The sequence below is a fragment of the Dromaius novaehollandiae genome, unplaced genomic scaffold, assembly GCF_036370855.1.
Source record: "Dromaius novaehollandiae isolate bDroNov1 unplaced genomic scaffold, bDroNov1.hap1 HAP1_SCAFFOLD_27, whole genome shotgun sequence".
Taxonomy (NCBI): Eukaryota; Metazoa; Chordata; class Aves; order Casuariiformes; family Dromaiidae; genus Dromaius; species Dromaius novaehollandiae.
Window position 1 is genome coordinate 3,783,830 of NW_026991415.1, and position 13,770 is coordinate 3,797,599.

General features: G+C 51.5%; 1 protein-coding gene across 1 annotated transcript; it reads right to left on the bottom strand.

Annotated features, from left to right (window-relative positions):
- Nucleotides 1-7,881: 7,881 nt before the first annotated feature.
- Nucleotides 7,882-10,200, bottom strand: LOC135326318 (olfactory receptor 14A16-like). The gene is made up of 2 exons (XM_064504199.1): nucleotides 9,703-10,200; nucleotides 7,882-8,061 (listed from the first exon to the last, which is right to left on the bottom strand). Exons 1-2 carry the CDS (start codon nucleotides 10,198-10,200, stop codon nucleotides 7,882-7,884), a joined length of 678 nt encoding a protein of 225 aa, XP_064360269.1.
- Nucleotides 10,201-13,770: the final 3,570 nt, after the last annotated feature.

Consider the following 13,770-nt stretch of genomic DNA (forward strand, 5'->3'; position numbering starts at 1 on the left):
GGTACGAGTCAGCAAGAAAATGGGCTTTGGTAGTCTTCCTGATGACAGAACAGCTTACTACTTGTTGGAGCATGGAGAGCATTAACAACAACAAAAATAAAAGTGAGGGGAAGGGCGAAATAAAGAAAAAAACCATCAACACCTCTGTCTTCCTTGGTAACTTCATTTTCAAACTTCTTGTTTTATGATTATCGTTCTAGAAATTGTGATTGCCACCCAGCATGGTACAGGCCAGGGCTCTAAATGGCTGGAGAGCCAGGATACAGGCAAAGGACTCCCCTGGAGTCTGCAGGAATCCGTGCTCTGGAGAAGCTGGCAGCTCTGGCAACCCTGGGCCTGTCAGCTCTGTTTGTTCGCACCACATCCCCTGAAGAAAGATGCACACAGGGACCTTTTCCCTTCTTTAATCTCATGGGATTTGTTGACTCAAGTCAGAGAGATAGGTGGAACTCATGGTAAGGAGGTGGCCTAGCTTTGATATGCTTCCTATTATGTCTGAACATCCACATTTGTTTCAGATTGGATGACATCAAATGATGCTGTTGTGCATGCCCATAGCTTCCATTCCAAATTAAACAGTCAGGAGGTTGCTGGCAGCTCAGGGAGCTGGAAGACGCTGCTCATAAACCTCTCTTCATGGCAAGAGCTCCTACTGCTCTCGGTGGGATTCGGACTGTGATTTTCATCTCCTCCTAAGACTCTGTAGCTCCCAGGAGCTGGCTTTGCATCAGCCTGACTGCAGGTTGTGCCCTTCTTCTCACCTCCTTTCTTTTTCTATAATAGTATAATGCAACTGACTTTTTTTGCTTATTTTTTTGTGGAAAAAAATGTGTTGAGGGTTGTGTCTTCCAGGTTACTGATGAACATGTTAAACAGGACAGATCCCAGCAGAGACCCCTGTGTACTCCACTTGTCACCAGCTTCCAGGCACAGCACAACCCATTCACAAAAACCCTCTGAGTGTGATCATCCAACCAGCTTTTTACCCACCCAGTTGTCTACCCAGTGTATTGTAACGCTTGCTTGTATACAAGAAAACAATGTGAGACAGTATCAAACACCTTGCTAAAATCGTGGTAAATAACATCCAATACTCTCCTCTCCTCCGCAAGTACAGGTCCTTTATCAGAGAAGGCAATCAGGTGGGTCAGGAATGATTTGTCTTCAGGAAATCCATGCTGACTGCTCCCAGGCACCTCCTTCTCCTTCATGTGCCCAGAAACATGATGTGAGAGGACTGACTCCATGACACATTGCTCACCAGAGTGAGGCTGAATGGCCTGCAGCTCCCCAGGTTGTCCCTGTGGCTTTTTTTGAAGATGGGCACAACATACTCCTTTTTCTGGTCATTGGGACCTCCCCTGATCTCCATAACCTTTCAAAGATGGTAGAGACTGGCCTTGTTGTGATAGCTACCAGCCCTCTCAATGTCCTCAGATGCAGCCCATCCCGTCCCATAGACTTACATGGTTGAGTCCTTGCAAGTCATCCCTCACTCAACCCTCTTCCACCTTTTGTTGTTGTTGTTGTTGTTGTTGTTTTTCTTTGGAGTCCTGACTCTTGGCACAATGGCCTGGGAAACCTTGTTGCTGAAGACTGAAGCCAAGAAGGCCCTGAGCTCCTCAGACCTACCTGCACCTGCTGTTACTAGATTCCCCGCCCAATCCAGCACTGAGCCAACATTTTCTTTGTTACTCTTTTACTCTAACTGAAGCAGTAGCAGCTTTTTATCATGCCCTTGACGCCTCTGCAAGTGTCAATCCTAGGGGTGCTTTGGCTTCCCTGACACCATCCCTGATTCACTGGACAGTATTTCTGAATTCCTGCTTTGCTGCCTCTCCCTCCATTCACTTCCTGCATGCTGCCTTATTGCCCAAGAGCTGAGGTATGAAAGGAGCTTCCCACTGAGAGGGAAAACTCTGCAGGGCCCAAGGCCAGGCAGAAACAGAGTTGGGCTGTGCAGGATTGCCAGGAGAGGGGTTTGCTGTCTGAGCTGTCTCTGCAGCACCTTGGGGCCTGTGGCAGAGGTGAACTGATCTCCAGAAAGGACATGGTGCCACTGAAGAAATCCTTGGGCCTGGGCAGCCTGTGATCCAGCCACCCTGAGGTCATCATTAGCCCATTCCCTGTTCATATTGTCCAGGGGTTAGAAGAGGTTCAGAGGGAGAAGAGCAAGAAGGGTTTGAGAGTGCAGAGAGTAGAGTGGAGACTTTGGTGTGCTGTGCCTCCCATTTACACAGCACGCTTGGATGTGGACAGTACAGACTGTGCCTGAAGGCAGAGGTAGGATTCATTTGTTTGGGCACAGGTAGGAAACCGGAGATGGCCTGGGGCACTTGCCCAGCACCAGTCCAAAAAGCCATGACATTCCTGTGGGTCCCATTGTGTATCTGCTAGAAAAATGCAGTTGTGCTGGACATCCCAGCCATCCAACATGGCCCTGCCAGCCTATTTCTATGTCATTAAATCAAGGGTCTGCACTGAATTACATTAAGATTTTGCACTTCAGGGATCCCCGTGTGTCTTGACTTCATAGTGAGTGGTGCTCTAGCAGTATTAGGCATCTGGGATCATTTGAGATGGCCAAGGAAATTCCCCACCTGGTGCTCTAGGAGGATCTTGCTCATAGTTGCTCCATCAGAGCAAGCAGACACTGGCACATGCCTGGGACCACCTCTGTCTTTTCAAATGTCCCCAGGTGCTTGTTTATGGGCAACTGACTCCCACCCTCCATCTCCAGCGATTACAGTGGGAGCTTAGACAAGGAGCTCCCATGCAGACACCTCTGTTGTGCTCACTTCAGCTTGGGCAAGGGAAATCCCATCTCCAGTGTGCTTGTGGAGTTCAAAGGAGTTTGCTGAACCCCAGTCCAGCCCAGGGGCTTCTAAACTGGCATAAGATGCCTAGACTGACTCATCTGAATCAATACCTGAACCATGTGTCCGTGAGCTCCCTTCTTGTCCCCATCTAGGTGTCCTGCCTAGTTAAGAGATGGGAATAGGGGCTTCCAGAGTGGGACGTTTCCACCTCTCACAGATAACCATGCTCTGATGAGACAAATTGCAATGATGCAATGGGTCTCTGTCCTCTATTTAGAGAGGTACCATAGGTGAATATTTTGGCATGGGGTTTTTCTGCACCCTGTGCGCACCTTGCCACTTTTCCTTGCACATCTTCAGCAGGTCTCTATTGTCCAAACCCCTGAGCTCCTCTGCCCTTCAGAGCTGCCTCCCTTTGTCCATTCCATGGAAGAATTCCATACAGCTGAGCTTCCTCTTCACACAAAGGGCATCCTCCCTCCTCACCTTCCCTCCTAGTCTCTCCTGAAGAACTTATAGCCATCAGTTGCAGCTCTGTCATCATGCAAGCTGTCCCACCATGTCTCAGCAGCTACTCCAAAAATGCCACACTTCTGTGACAGCACACACAGAGCTCCAGCTGCTCTTGCCTGTGCCCCAGGCTGAGGGCATTTGTACACATTGGAGCTGCAGCACCTCAGCTGTGGCACCAGGCCCAAGTGCAGCCTTATGACAGGGAAACCTGTTACTGAGTGCCCAGGATGTCACATGTGCAAAGGCTTTGCTTCATAGCAGAAACATGCTGGAGTGGGTGGCACATGGCAATGGGATGCTGAAAGAAGGTGCTGATGAAGAGAGTAAACCTGCAGTCCCCAAAGCCAAAAAGAAACACAGCTGGGCCATGCAGCCCAGCTAGGAGAGGGATGTGCAGCCCCAGGTGACTCTGAAGCACTTTGGGGCCTGTGACAGAGGTGAAGAGGATGTCCAAGAAAGGCAAGCTGCTGCTAAAAAGGTCCCTGGTATAGCACAGCCTTTGATCTAGCCACGCTGTGGACATCATTAGCACGTTCACTGTTCATACCGTCTGCAGGAGACAAGGTTCAGGAAAAGGAGAACTGTCAGGGTTTGAAAGCATAGGCACATGAGTGGAGACTCTGGTGTGATGGGCCTCCCAGTCCTGCAGCACCCTGGAGGTAGCCAGGATGGACCTTCCCTCCACGCCATGGTGGTGGTGTTCAGTTGCTGGCACACAGGCCCCAAATCCCTTTGAGAGACCCTACGGTGTCGGCCCCGTACTGTGGCATTCGATGACACAGACCACAAGAAGAATGGTGCAAGAAAGCCTTTATTGAAAACACGATGGCTGGTTATATAGCCATCAGGCTCAGCCACTCTTCCAAGTATCTCCTTGGCATTGTGGCATCTTGTGATAGGTAGAAGGCGTCTTCTGATGCCTGGCAGGTGGGCAGGACAGTCCAGCAGGACAGGCCCACCGCAGCTGCTGACACATAGGCAGGAAGGCACACCGTGACTGCTGACACAGGCAGGAAGGCACATGATCACTGGCAACTCACGTGCACACATTCTGGCCACAAATCATAGTTACCAGATCACTACTTTCTGCCTTAAAGATCCTCTGCTGTCCTACACAGCATCACTCAATCTTGGTCCCCAACACGCGCTCTATCCTGTTCCCTCTGCCCTGCTTGGCTCCCGCTCCTCTCTCCCTTCTCTTTCTTGCCTTTTCCCTTCTCTCTCTCTCTCCCTCGCTCCCTCTCCCTCTTCTCTCTCTTCTCTTCTCCACATCAGGCCCTGCCACTTCCTCCACCCATCCCCCTGGGAGAACCCACATGCTGGGTTCTGATTGGCTTGCAGAGCCATCAATCAATCCAAGCCCTGCCCACCTCCTCTTGCTGGCCAACAGGAGGTCTGCCCTGGGGGCCTTGACATGACAACACTGTAGCTCCAGTGACTGGGCAGGCAGACCTTTGGGCCCCAGGCACCATGTTGTGGGTGGCAGTGCAGGGTGTGCCCTCTGCTCGCCTGTCCTTCCAAGGAAAAAGGACACTCTTCCTGTCTCGTCATGCAAAGTTCTCCTCCAGCATATCCCTGCTCCTCTGCCTGCCAGCAAGCGGCCCCAATGCATCCCCACCGCCTCCCATCCCCATACCTTGCCATGGGGCAACTCCAAAGGTCAGCAGTGGGGAGCATGTGAGCAGTGCCCAGGTCTTGCAGGCAAGTGAGAGCTCTGCCGTGGCACTGGGGAGACCTCCCTGTGATACAGCACTTCCCATTGTGACCTCAGCTGGTGTCATCGGGGGCTCAGTAGGTCACCGCCATGGAGACCTGTCACAGCCAGGGAGAGAGCAGAGATACTTCCACTCACATCCTGGAAAGCTGTCACCTCCCCGCACCCCAGTTAGTTTCCAAAACTTGCTCAAAAATCCTTTAGAAACATCTCCAGATGCTGACAAAGGCTGTGAAATATCTCATATGGAGCACTGGAGAGGTCACTTCTGCATCCCTGCACTGACAGGTCTCTGCACTGGGCAGATTTGTGTGGGAAGCCGGGGTTTGAAGGTTGGTTTGGGGGTTGGTGTTTTTTCAAAGACAGGATCAAAGTCATGTGGGATGAAACAGCACAAAGCCTGGCCACAAGCTGAGATGCTTTGGTGAGCCTCAAAACTGATTTCTGCTGTGGGTTGCTCTTTTAGTAGAAGCAGGATGCAGGACAGTATGGGACAGGACACAGCCTTTCTCCTTGAGGCACCAAAGCAGGCTCTTTGTTGGGTGCAAGCAGGCACTTGTGGGGTGGCGATGGCACCCCCACCTGTTCCCAAGCTGCTCCCCCAAACAGGCTGTCTTTTGGGTGCAGAAGTCTGACCCCATTTGCAGGAGGACAGGGGCTGTGGCCGTCTGAGGACAACATCTCTGAGCCCAAAACATGCTCTGCCACATTCTAAGGGTAAAAGGATGCAGGGGGAGGGAAGAGAGGTTCTCCCAAACAAGTAGATGCCTTGAGGTTATGACAAGGTGAAAGATCCATTTGCAGCATGGGCATTTCCAGCAGGCTCTTGAGACTGCCACAGGAGCTGCAGGATGTCCCAGCCTCCAGGACACAGAATTTCTTTCCTGCCAGAGCCAGATCCCCAAGGGGGACCCACTCCCAGGGAAACCTGGACCTGGATTGCCCCTTGCCATAGGGGGATGGAGCTGGCCCCACAGGAGCCTTGGAGCTCAGGGCAGTGCCAGCCCCAGGACCCAGGGCCCTTTTTCAAAGACAGGATCAAAGCCATGTTGGATGAAACAGCACAGAGCATAGCCATAAGCAGAGATGCTTTGATGAGCCTCAAAACTGGTTTCTGCTGTAGGTCACTCTTTTCCTAGAAGTAGGATGTAGGACAGGATGGGACAGGACACAGTCTTCATCCTTGAGGCACCAAAGCAGGCTCTTAGCTTTTCAAAGTCCTCAGCAAGGTTTCTTGGTCTGCGGTGCTTAAGATAGAGATGATATGCCAGAAAAGAGCAAACGGGCCCTTAGCACACATCATCTGGAGGGCTTTATCCAGGACCCTGGTTCCTGGCAGGCTCCAAAGCCATGGGCCAGACCAGATAGCAAGTCTGGGGAAATTTTCCCATTTCCCATGAGTTTTGCCCAGCTTTCCTTCATGCTGAGTCTGGGGAAAGCCATTTCTCATCTCTGAGGCTCAGCTGATCCTTGGGCTTCTCAACATGACCTCAAGGCAGCGCTTCTCCCCTGGGTACAGTCCCTGGCACCCTGAATCCCCCCTTGGACCCTGGCTCTCTTGGGAGCTGTACAGCCCTGGCACCCTGGATCTCCCACATTTTTCACCCTGGGCATCTCAGGACATGCCCACACACTGCAGGGCTGCTGCCCAGGCTCCGGTGCAGAGCCTGGAAGGCAGTGCAGTGACCTGAATTTTGGCTCATTCAGAAGTTTGTGAGGTGACCAGCTCCCAGCACTGCAGCTGCTGGAGTTTGAGAACGTTCCTACAACCAGCCTTCCTGCTCTTCCTCATCTCTGCACAGTCCTGGGGTGACTCTTGCAGAAGGGAGACTCCATCCCTCATGAACACTGTCACAAGTTTGAAGTCACTGCAGAAGAACAGACTCGTCTGCTCGTGTCGGTTGCTCCTTCGGCCTGTGGCACTGGCTCACAGTGCTGCTGTGAGCCCCAGCTCTGCACCCTAAGGTCTCTGCCCTTTGTCCAGGAGCACAGCTTCAAATGACAGAAGTGCTGCTTTAGAGAGCTCCCTTGAAGCTGAGACACATTGTGGAGCTGCAGGCCTGATGGAGGCTAGTCTGGGATGTGGTCGTGCCCCTCCAGCCCCTCCTGCTCTGGGCGAGAGCACCGAGGAAGGTCCCAGGAAGTGTTTGGTGTGGGTGGGATGGGTTTCCCTCCACATCTCCCGAGTCCTGCGTAGGCGTCTCTGAGCACCCAGGAAAAATCCCTCTTCTCTTGGTCCTCCCATCAAGGCTTTTCCAGACTTTTGATGCAGAAAGACAGCCCAGTCCAGGATCCCCAAGAGCAGCATGGCCCCCGGAATGGCCCAGGACTCCCAGGAGCTGTGTGCCTCTCATTTCCACATGCCCTGATGATTAAATGGACAATTTCCACCATCACCTTTACAGCACCCTAGCTGGACATTGCAACTTCCCATTTTTTTCCAGTGTTCCTCTTCCCCTTATTGATTTTTTCGCATACCTAGTTGCTGAGTTGCACTAGAGGACATTTAAAGCTTGCTCTGTCTTTCAGGAGTCTGTCCCTTTAGCCAAGTCCTTAATTGTATTTATATCTACTGATTCCTATCTATCCAAAAGGTTTCTAGTCAGGCTATCCCTTGTGGAAAGTGGACCTCATTGGAGGCATACTGTTGAGGAGTGTAATTACTTAAAAAAAAAAAAAAAATTATCATGTTTTATTTCAAATTTGTTTAGGAAAAAAAAAACCAACCAACCTTCTTTGTCTATTTGCAGCTAGTTTTCTAGGTAAAGCAGAAGGGAACTGGGGCCTATGAGCTGTAACATTCAGTTGCCAACTTCAGTGGAATAAGGTTAGCTTTTAACAGGCGTAATGGAAGTCCCAGGTGGCTGATGAGAGCAATGGCAGCGTTGGGGAGATGGGGAGGAAGATTGTCCATGCAGGGTCTGACCTCCAGGACACTGCTTTTCCAACATGTCCTGACTTCATTAGGAGACACTCTGGATCAATCTCAGATGGAGAATGTTGCTGCCACTTACTCTGGAATTTGAAAAATAATAATAGTCATTATAAAAAGAACCTTTCAAAGCAGAAATACTTCTATACTATTGAAGTCTCCATCTTTCAGCTACACTCCTGACACCTCTCCAATTGGTCATACAAGACCTGAAGAAAATTACAGGAAGAGACGTGGTTCATCAGGGCTTTTGCATTTTAATGATCCCCATGGTGTATTTGGTGCTGACTCCATGAACCACAGCTACTGGCAGCCTTCTTTTTGGTGCCACCCACCAGGAGAGATGATCGCACGATGGCACTGTGAGCTGGAAGGGTGGGGAGCATTAATCCTTCTTCAGCCACTTCCCAGGCCATGTGGAGGGCCAGGACAGCAAGGGCTTCTGCCTCTGCACCATGAGCTCCCTGTAGTGTACCCACACTCTGAATGTTGTCTTGGATTAAAAGTTGGCATTCATCTCTCCAAGACACTTTCAAGCCCAGTTCCACTTCCTTCTCACCTCTCCCAACTCCTCCTCTGATCTCGCTGGCCATTCCCACAGCCCTCCCCTGTTCTCCCACAGGACCCTGAGGTGATGGTGCTGCTCTGCAAAGCAAGCGGGCTGTGAAGTCATGGGTCCACAGGGTGACCCTGCACTGGCCACGCTGGTCAGGGTGGGAATCAGACCCAACCAAATGAGGATCATGGCTTCTAATCCCTCCAGGGGGATGCAGATGTGGCAGGTGCTTGCAGGGACTATGGAGCATTTCCAAGGGCGCTAGGTGTGTCCAGGTGTGCCTCTAGATCCTGGCCCTGGTATTTCACAGAGGGTGACACAGAGGGCTCTCCAGTCTCCCTTTCCTGTGCCAGCTGGGTCCTCACTGCCTCTCCTGGGATTGCAGAGTCCTCCTTTGCCTATAGATACCTGGGTTTAGCACTTTACCTTTAGGTGACTCCACCTTGGAGGACCTCTGCCTTTGTGAGGTTCCCCTCACTGCCCACCCCAGGCACACGCTGTCCCAGCAGATCCCCTGTGCTCTCCTGGCAGCTTCAGCTTCCCCTCCAGAAGGACGGGCATCTGACACGGGGCCTTAAAATGTGGCACAGCTCTGGGTATGTGAAATTGTGACCATTCATCGCCTCCACTGTCACTGGACACCGATGGGTGAGTCCTAAACCCAGCCCTTGGTCTCTAAGAGATCATTGCATGATTATGAGCTTTTTGCTTCTGAATCCATGGAGAACCCTGTGCAGTAGGCCCTTCTGTAATGTAATTCCTTGGGCATATTCTTATTACCAGCTTAGAAAGAAAAGCCAGCCTTCAAGCACTGCACCACAAAGAACCTACTTTATTACAGAGATACTGTGAGGGAGTCAGCTCTGACTCAGTGTAAGACACAATGTTATATAGGTACCAAGTGAGAGAGAGCAGTCTCAGTGAAGGTGGAATGAACCCAAGCATTTGTGCAGCAACAGGAATAGGAATACTACTAATAATAGTAACAATAATCATAATAAAACTAAAGTGAACAAACAATGCTCAGTCCTAGTCTGAGATACCGTGGGAGTCATTTGTGGAGAGCAATGGCAATTTTACCACTGCTGAAAAATGTCCATGAAATCACTTTCCTCAGTGCCTCCTTGAGCTCCTTGTTCCTCATGCTGTAGATGAGGGGGTTCACTGCTGGAGGCACCACTGAGTACAGAACAGCCACCACCAGATCCAGAGCTGGGGAGGAGATGGAGGGGGGCTTCAGGTAGGCAAAAAATGAAGTACTGACAAACAGGGAGACCACGGCCAGGTGCGGGAGGCACATGGAAAAGGCTTTGTGCCGGCCCTGCTCAGAGGGGATCCTCAGCACAACTGTGAAGATCTGCACGTAGGACACCACAATGAAAATGAAACACCCAAAGACTAAACAAAGACTAACCACGGTAAGCCCGACTTCTCTGAGGTAGGAGTCTGAGCAGGAGAGCTTGAGGATCTGGGGAACTTCACAGAAGAACTGGTCCACTGTGTTGCCTTGGCAGAGTGGTATTGAAAATGTGTTAGCAGTCTGCAGGAGAGCATGGAGAAAGCCACTGGCCCAGGCAGCTGCTGCCATTTTGACACAAGCTCTGCTGCCCATGAGGGTCCCATAGTGCAGGGGTTTGCAGATGGCAACAAAGCGGTCATAGGCCATGACTGTGAGAAGAGAATACTCTGCTCCAAGCAAGAATATAACCAGGAAGAGCTGGGCAGCACATCCTGAGTAGGAAATGGCCCTGGTGTCCCTCAGGGAATTGGCCATGGATTTGGGAACAGTGGTGGAGATGGAGCCAAGGTCAAGGATGGAGAGATTGAGGAGGAAGAAATACATGGGGGTGTGGAGGTGGTGGTCGCAGGCGACGGCTGTGATGATGAGGCCGTTGCCCAGGAGGGCAGCCAGGTAGATGCCCAGGAAGAGCGAGAAGTGCAAGAGCTGCAGCTCCCGTGTGCCTGTGAATGCCAGGAGAAGGAACTCATTGAGGGAGCTGCCGTTGGACTTTTTGCTATCTCTAGGCATGGGGGACTGTCGAAAAGGAAAAGACATTGACAAGTTAGGAGAGAATTGTCAAGAAAAAAAACAATCCCCAGAATGTTCCAGTTCTCATACAACCCCCCACTTTGCTTCTCTTTACCAAGAGGATCTTTGTGCAGCTCCGTTGCTTGAGCTCCACTTTGCACTGGCTGAGTGTGCTGTGAGGAGCAGGGGCCTCTGCCCATGGACTCCAGAGGAGTCTGTCCTGCTGTACAGCAGTGGGAATGGGGCAATGGGGGTGACTAGACCTGGCATTCACAGTTCCTGCCAAGTGAAATCCACTAGTGATGTAGAAGAGCTTTTCAGTGTCTTCACTCCCAGTTGTAAAGGATGAGGTTTGAGGAACAGAGTTTTAGGGATTTTGTAGCTATTTTATTTTCTTTTAGATGTCACCCCTGGCGAGTGTTCCTCAAAGGTAGAAATCCTTGGCATTTCTACTGTGAGTCATGAGAGGAAAGCATCCACTGTTCCTTGTTGCAGAGTGAGGACATCTCGTCTGTCTATTAGTCTCATTCCCAGCTGTCCTGCACTCTCACCTCTTTGAGCTGGAGGATGATGTTACCCTAAAAAGAAGCCAGTCCCTGCTGAGTGCAGAGGAGTCCACTTTCAAAGTGCAGGTCTCCAAACTTCTAAACCCTTCTCAGGGCACCAGAGGGAGGTCTCCACACTCCCCTTCTAGCCAAGGACACACAGGGCTCTTTTCAGATGCCCATATACAGCCTCCCACCACCATCTCCATACTCTCAGCATCTCTGCAGCTTCTTCATTTGTCTCTCAGATATCATAGAGATGCTATGAGACAGCAGTGCCTTTCTAGAGGGCAGCTTGCAGCCCAACAGGACCCAAAAAGGAAATGGTCAAAGGACCATTAGGACTGAAGACAGGCCCTCCTTAAGGGAGAGTCAGCTCATTTCCCAACTCCAGAGCTCCACAGGTCAGAAGTGGGCTGGGGAAGCCTCACTGCCATGCAGATCCCTCTGTTGCACAACTTGCAGCGCTGCTGTCTGAACCCCACCCCTGAGACCTGAGAGCAAGAACAGGAGCAGCATGGACAGGAGGAGAAAGAATGAGCAACCCCATGATCCTGTTGCCAAGGGAGGCAAGGAAAAAGAGAGACATACGGGCACTTAGGAAAGCCTTACTCAGGTGGGCATGCCACTTCATGGATGGTGACATTGCAGGGCAGTCACTCTCAGCCGCTTTGTCAGGCAGCATGAAATTGGCCTGTGGCAAGAGAGAGGCCCCTCTCCTCAGCCAGACCTCTGTCTGGCTGCAGAGGAGATGGCTCATGCCCTTGACTCCATATCTTTCAGGGCAGAGGCTCGGCTGGGTGGGAGAGGAGACATGGGGGACTCGCTCAGAGGAAGAGGTCAGCATCAAAAGTACTGACCATGACTTGCCTAAATCCATTCTCCCATGATGATTCTGTTAGCAGTTCCCTCTCATTCCCTGACCATCTCTGCTGCCTGGCACTGTCCCTGCTGGCAGCTCTTTCTTTGTCCCAACATCTTTTCCTGGTCAGTGCTCCCAGACCCCTTCCCACCCTCTCTGTGCTCAGTTCTGCCCTACAGAAGCCCCCCAGGACAGGGCACTTGCCAGGGGCATCTCTCTGCATGCACGTCCTAAGCAGCAGATCAGATAAACTCCCATGAGGCCACACAGGTGATGCTAATGCTGTCTGTAGACTAAGGTGAGGATAAAGCAGCTTGATGAGATTTCTCACAGACCTATTAATCTCTCAGAGTAAAGGTTTAGGAGTCCCAGTTCCTTGACAAAACAGATAACTCTTTCTTTTTTTCTCCCTGCCAAAATTAGGGAACTGAAAGCGCAGATACCAGAAGGAAAGCTCCTTCTCTTTCAAGTACCCCTTCTCTTGATATTCCTCTTGAAAGACTCCTCAGACATCTCCTGTGCATGAGCTAGAGCTGTGAGCAGACCTGATCCACGCAGCACCCTCTCAGCAGGAGAATGAACCTGCCCTGCTGGGGGTCGCTCCTCTCACCCAGAGCTTCTCTCCGCAGAGCCGTGGGGAGCTCCCTGGGCAGGCTGAGTGCTGACCCTCACAGGCGGCAGAATCACTGCTCTGAACTTCTCTGGATTACAGCCCTGCCCAGACCTGAGGGCACACCCAGGCTTCACCCCCATGCAGCTGCCCCTGGGAGAAGGGAGCAGCGTGCCCTGTCCCTTTGATGCTGAGGCAGCGAATCCCTGCTCTAAAGGAGCTCCTTCTCTTATGCACTAGAAGAACAGGGAGAGCAATTCTTAAAAAGCCTATCAGCCATGGTATGGGATGGGTTCAGAAGACCCCTCCAGGAACCTCAATAATATTTCTCTACAGCCAGAGACTTACTGTGCCAGGGGCTGTGAAGATTTCTCCTGCAGTGAGCTCTCCTCTGTCCTCCCACTCCACACTGCCTTCCACTTCTCCCTGTCTTCTCTCATCTCATGTCAGCAGCAGCAGGCAGTGCCCGCAGCCCTGCTGCTCTTGGCAGAGGAGCTGCTCCTGCACACAGCTGTGTCTGGGCAGTGCTGCCAGGCTGCCATGAGCTCCCTCCATCCCAGGAGCCTGACCCCACTCAGGAGCAGAGGCCCAGCTGAAGGCCTGAATTTCTCTGTCCCTTGTGCTCCCTCCTCCTGGGAAATGTTCACTGCAATAAACTAAAATAATCACCTATTGTCCTTTGCTAAAGAGTGCAGAGAGACTGATTCCAACATTGCAACTTGTTTCATCAGAGGGTGACTATCTATGATAGGTGGAAATGTCCCACTCTGGAAGCCCCTATTCCCATCTCTTCACTAGGCAGGACACCTAGACAGGGACAAGAAGGGAGCTCATTGACACATGGTTCAGGTGTTGATTCAGATGATTCAATTTGGACATCACATGCTGGTTTAGAAGCCCCTGGGCTGGAGTGGGGTTCAGATCCCTCCTGTGAATTCCACAGACACAGAGGAGGTGGGATTCCCCTTGCCAAAACTGAAGTGAGCACAACATAGAGGTCTGCATGGGAGCGCCTTGTCTAAGCTCCCGTTATAATCACTGGAGAGGGAGACTGAGTCATTTGCCCACACACAAACACCTGGCAACAGTTGAAGAGACAGACGTGGTCCCAGGCATGTGCCAGTGTCTGCTTGCTCTGGCTAAGTGACTATGAGACCCGCATCCTTCTGGAGCATCAGGTGGGGGCCAGG

Excerpts from the sequence above, each read along its gene's own strand:
- LOC135326318 (XM_064504199.1), bottom strand. The coding sequence starts at position 10,200 with ATGGCCTATGACCGCTTTGTTGCCATCTGCAAACCCCTGCACTATGGG. Across the intron at positions 8,062-9,702 it reads TGTACTCAGTGGTGCCTCCA|AGTAAGTGGCAGCAACATTC; the intron begins GCAGTGAACCCC and ends TTCAAATTCCAG.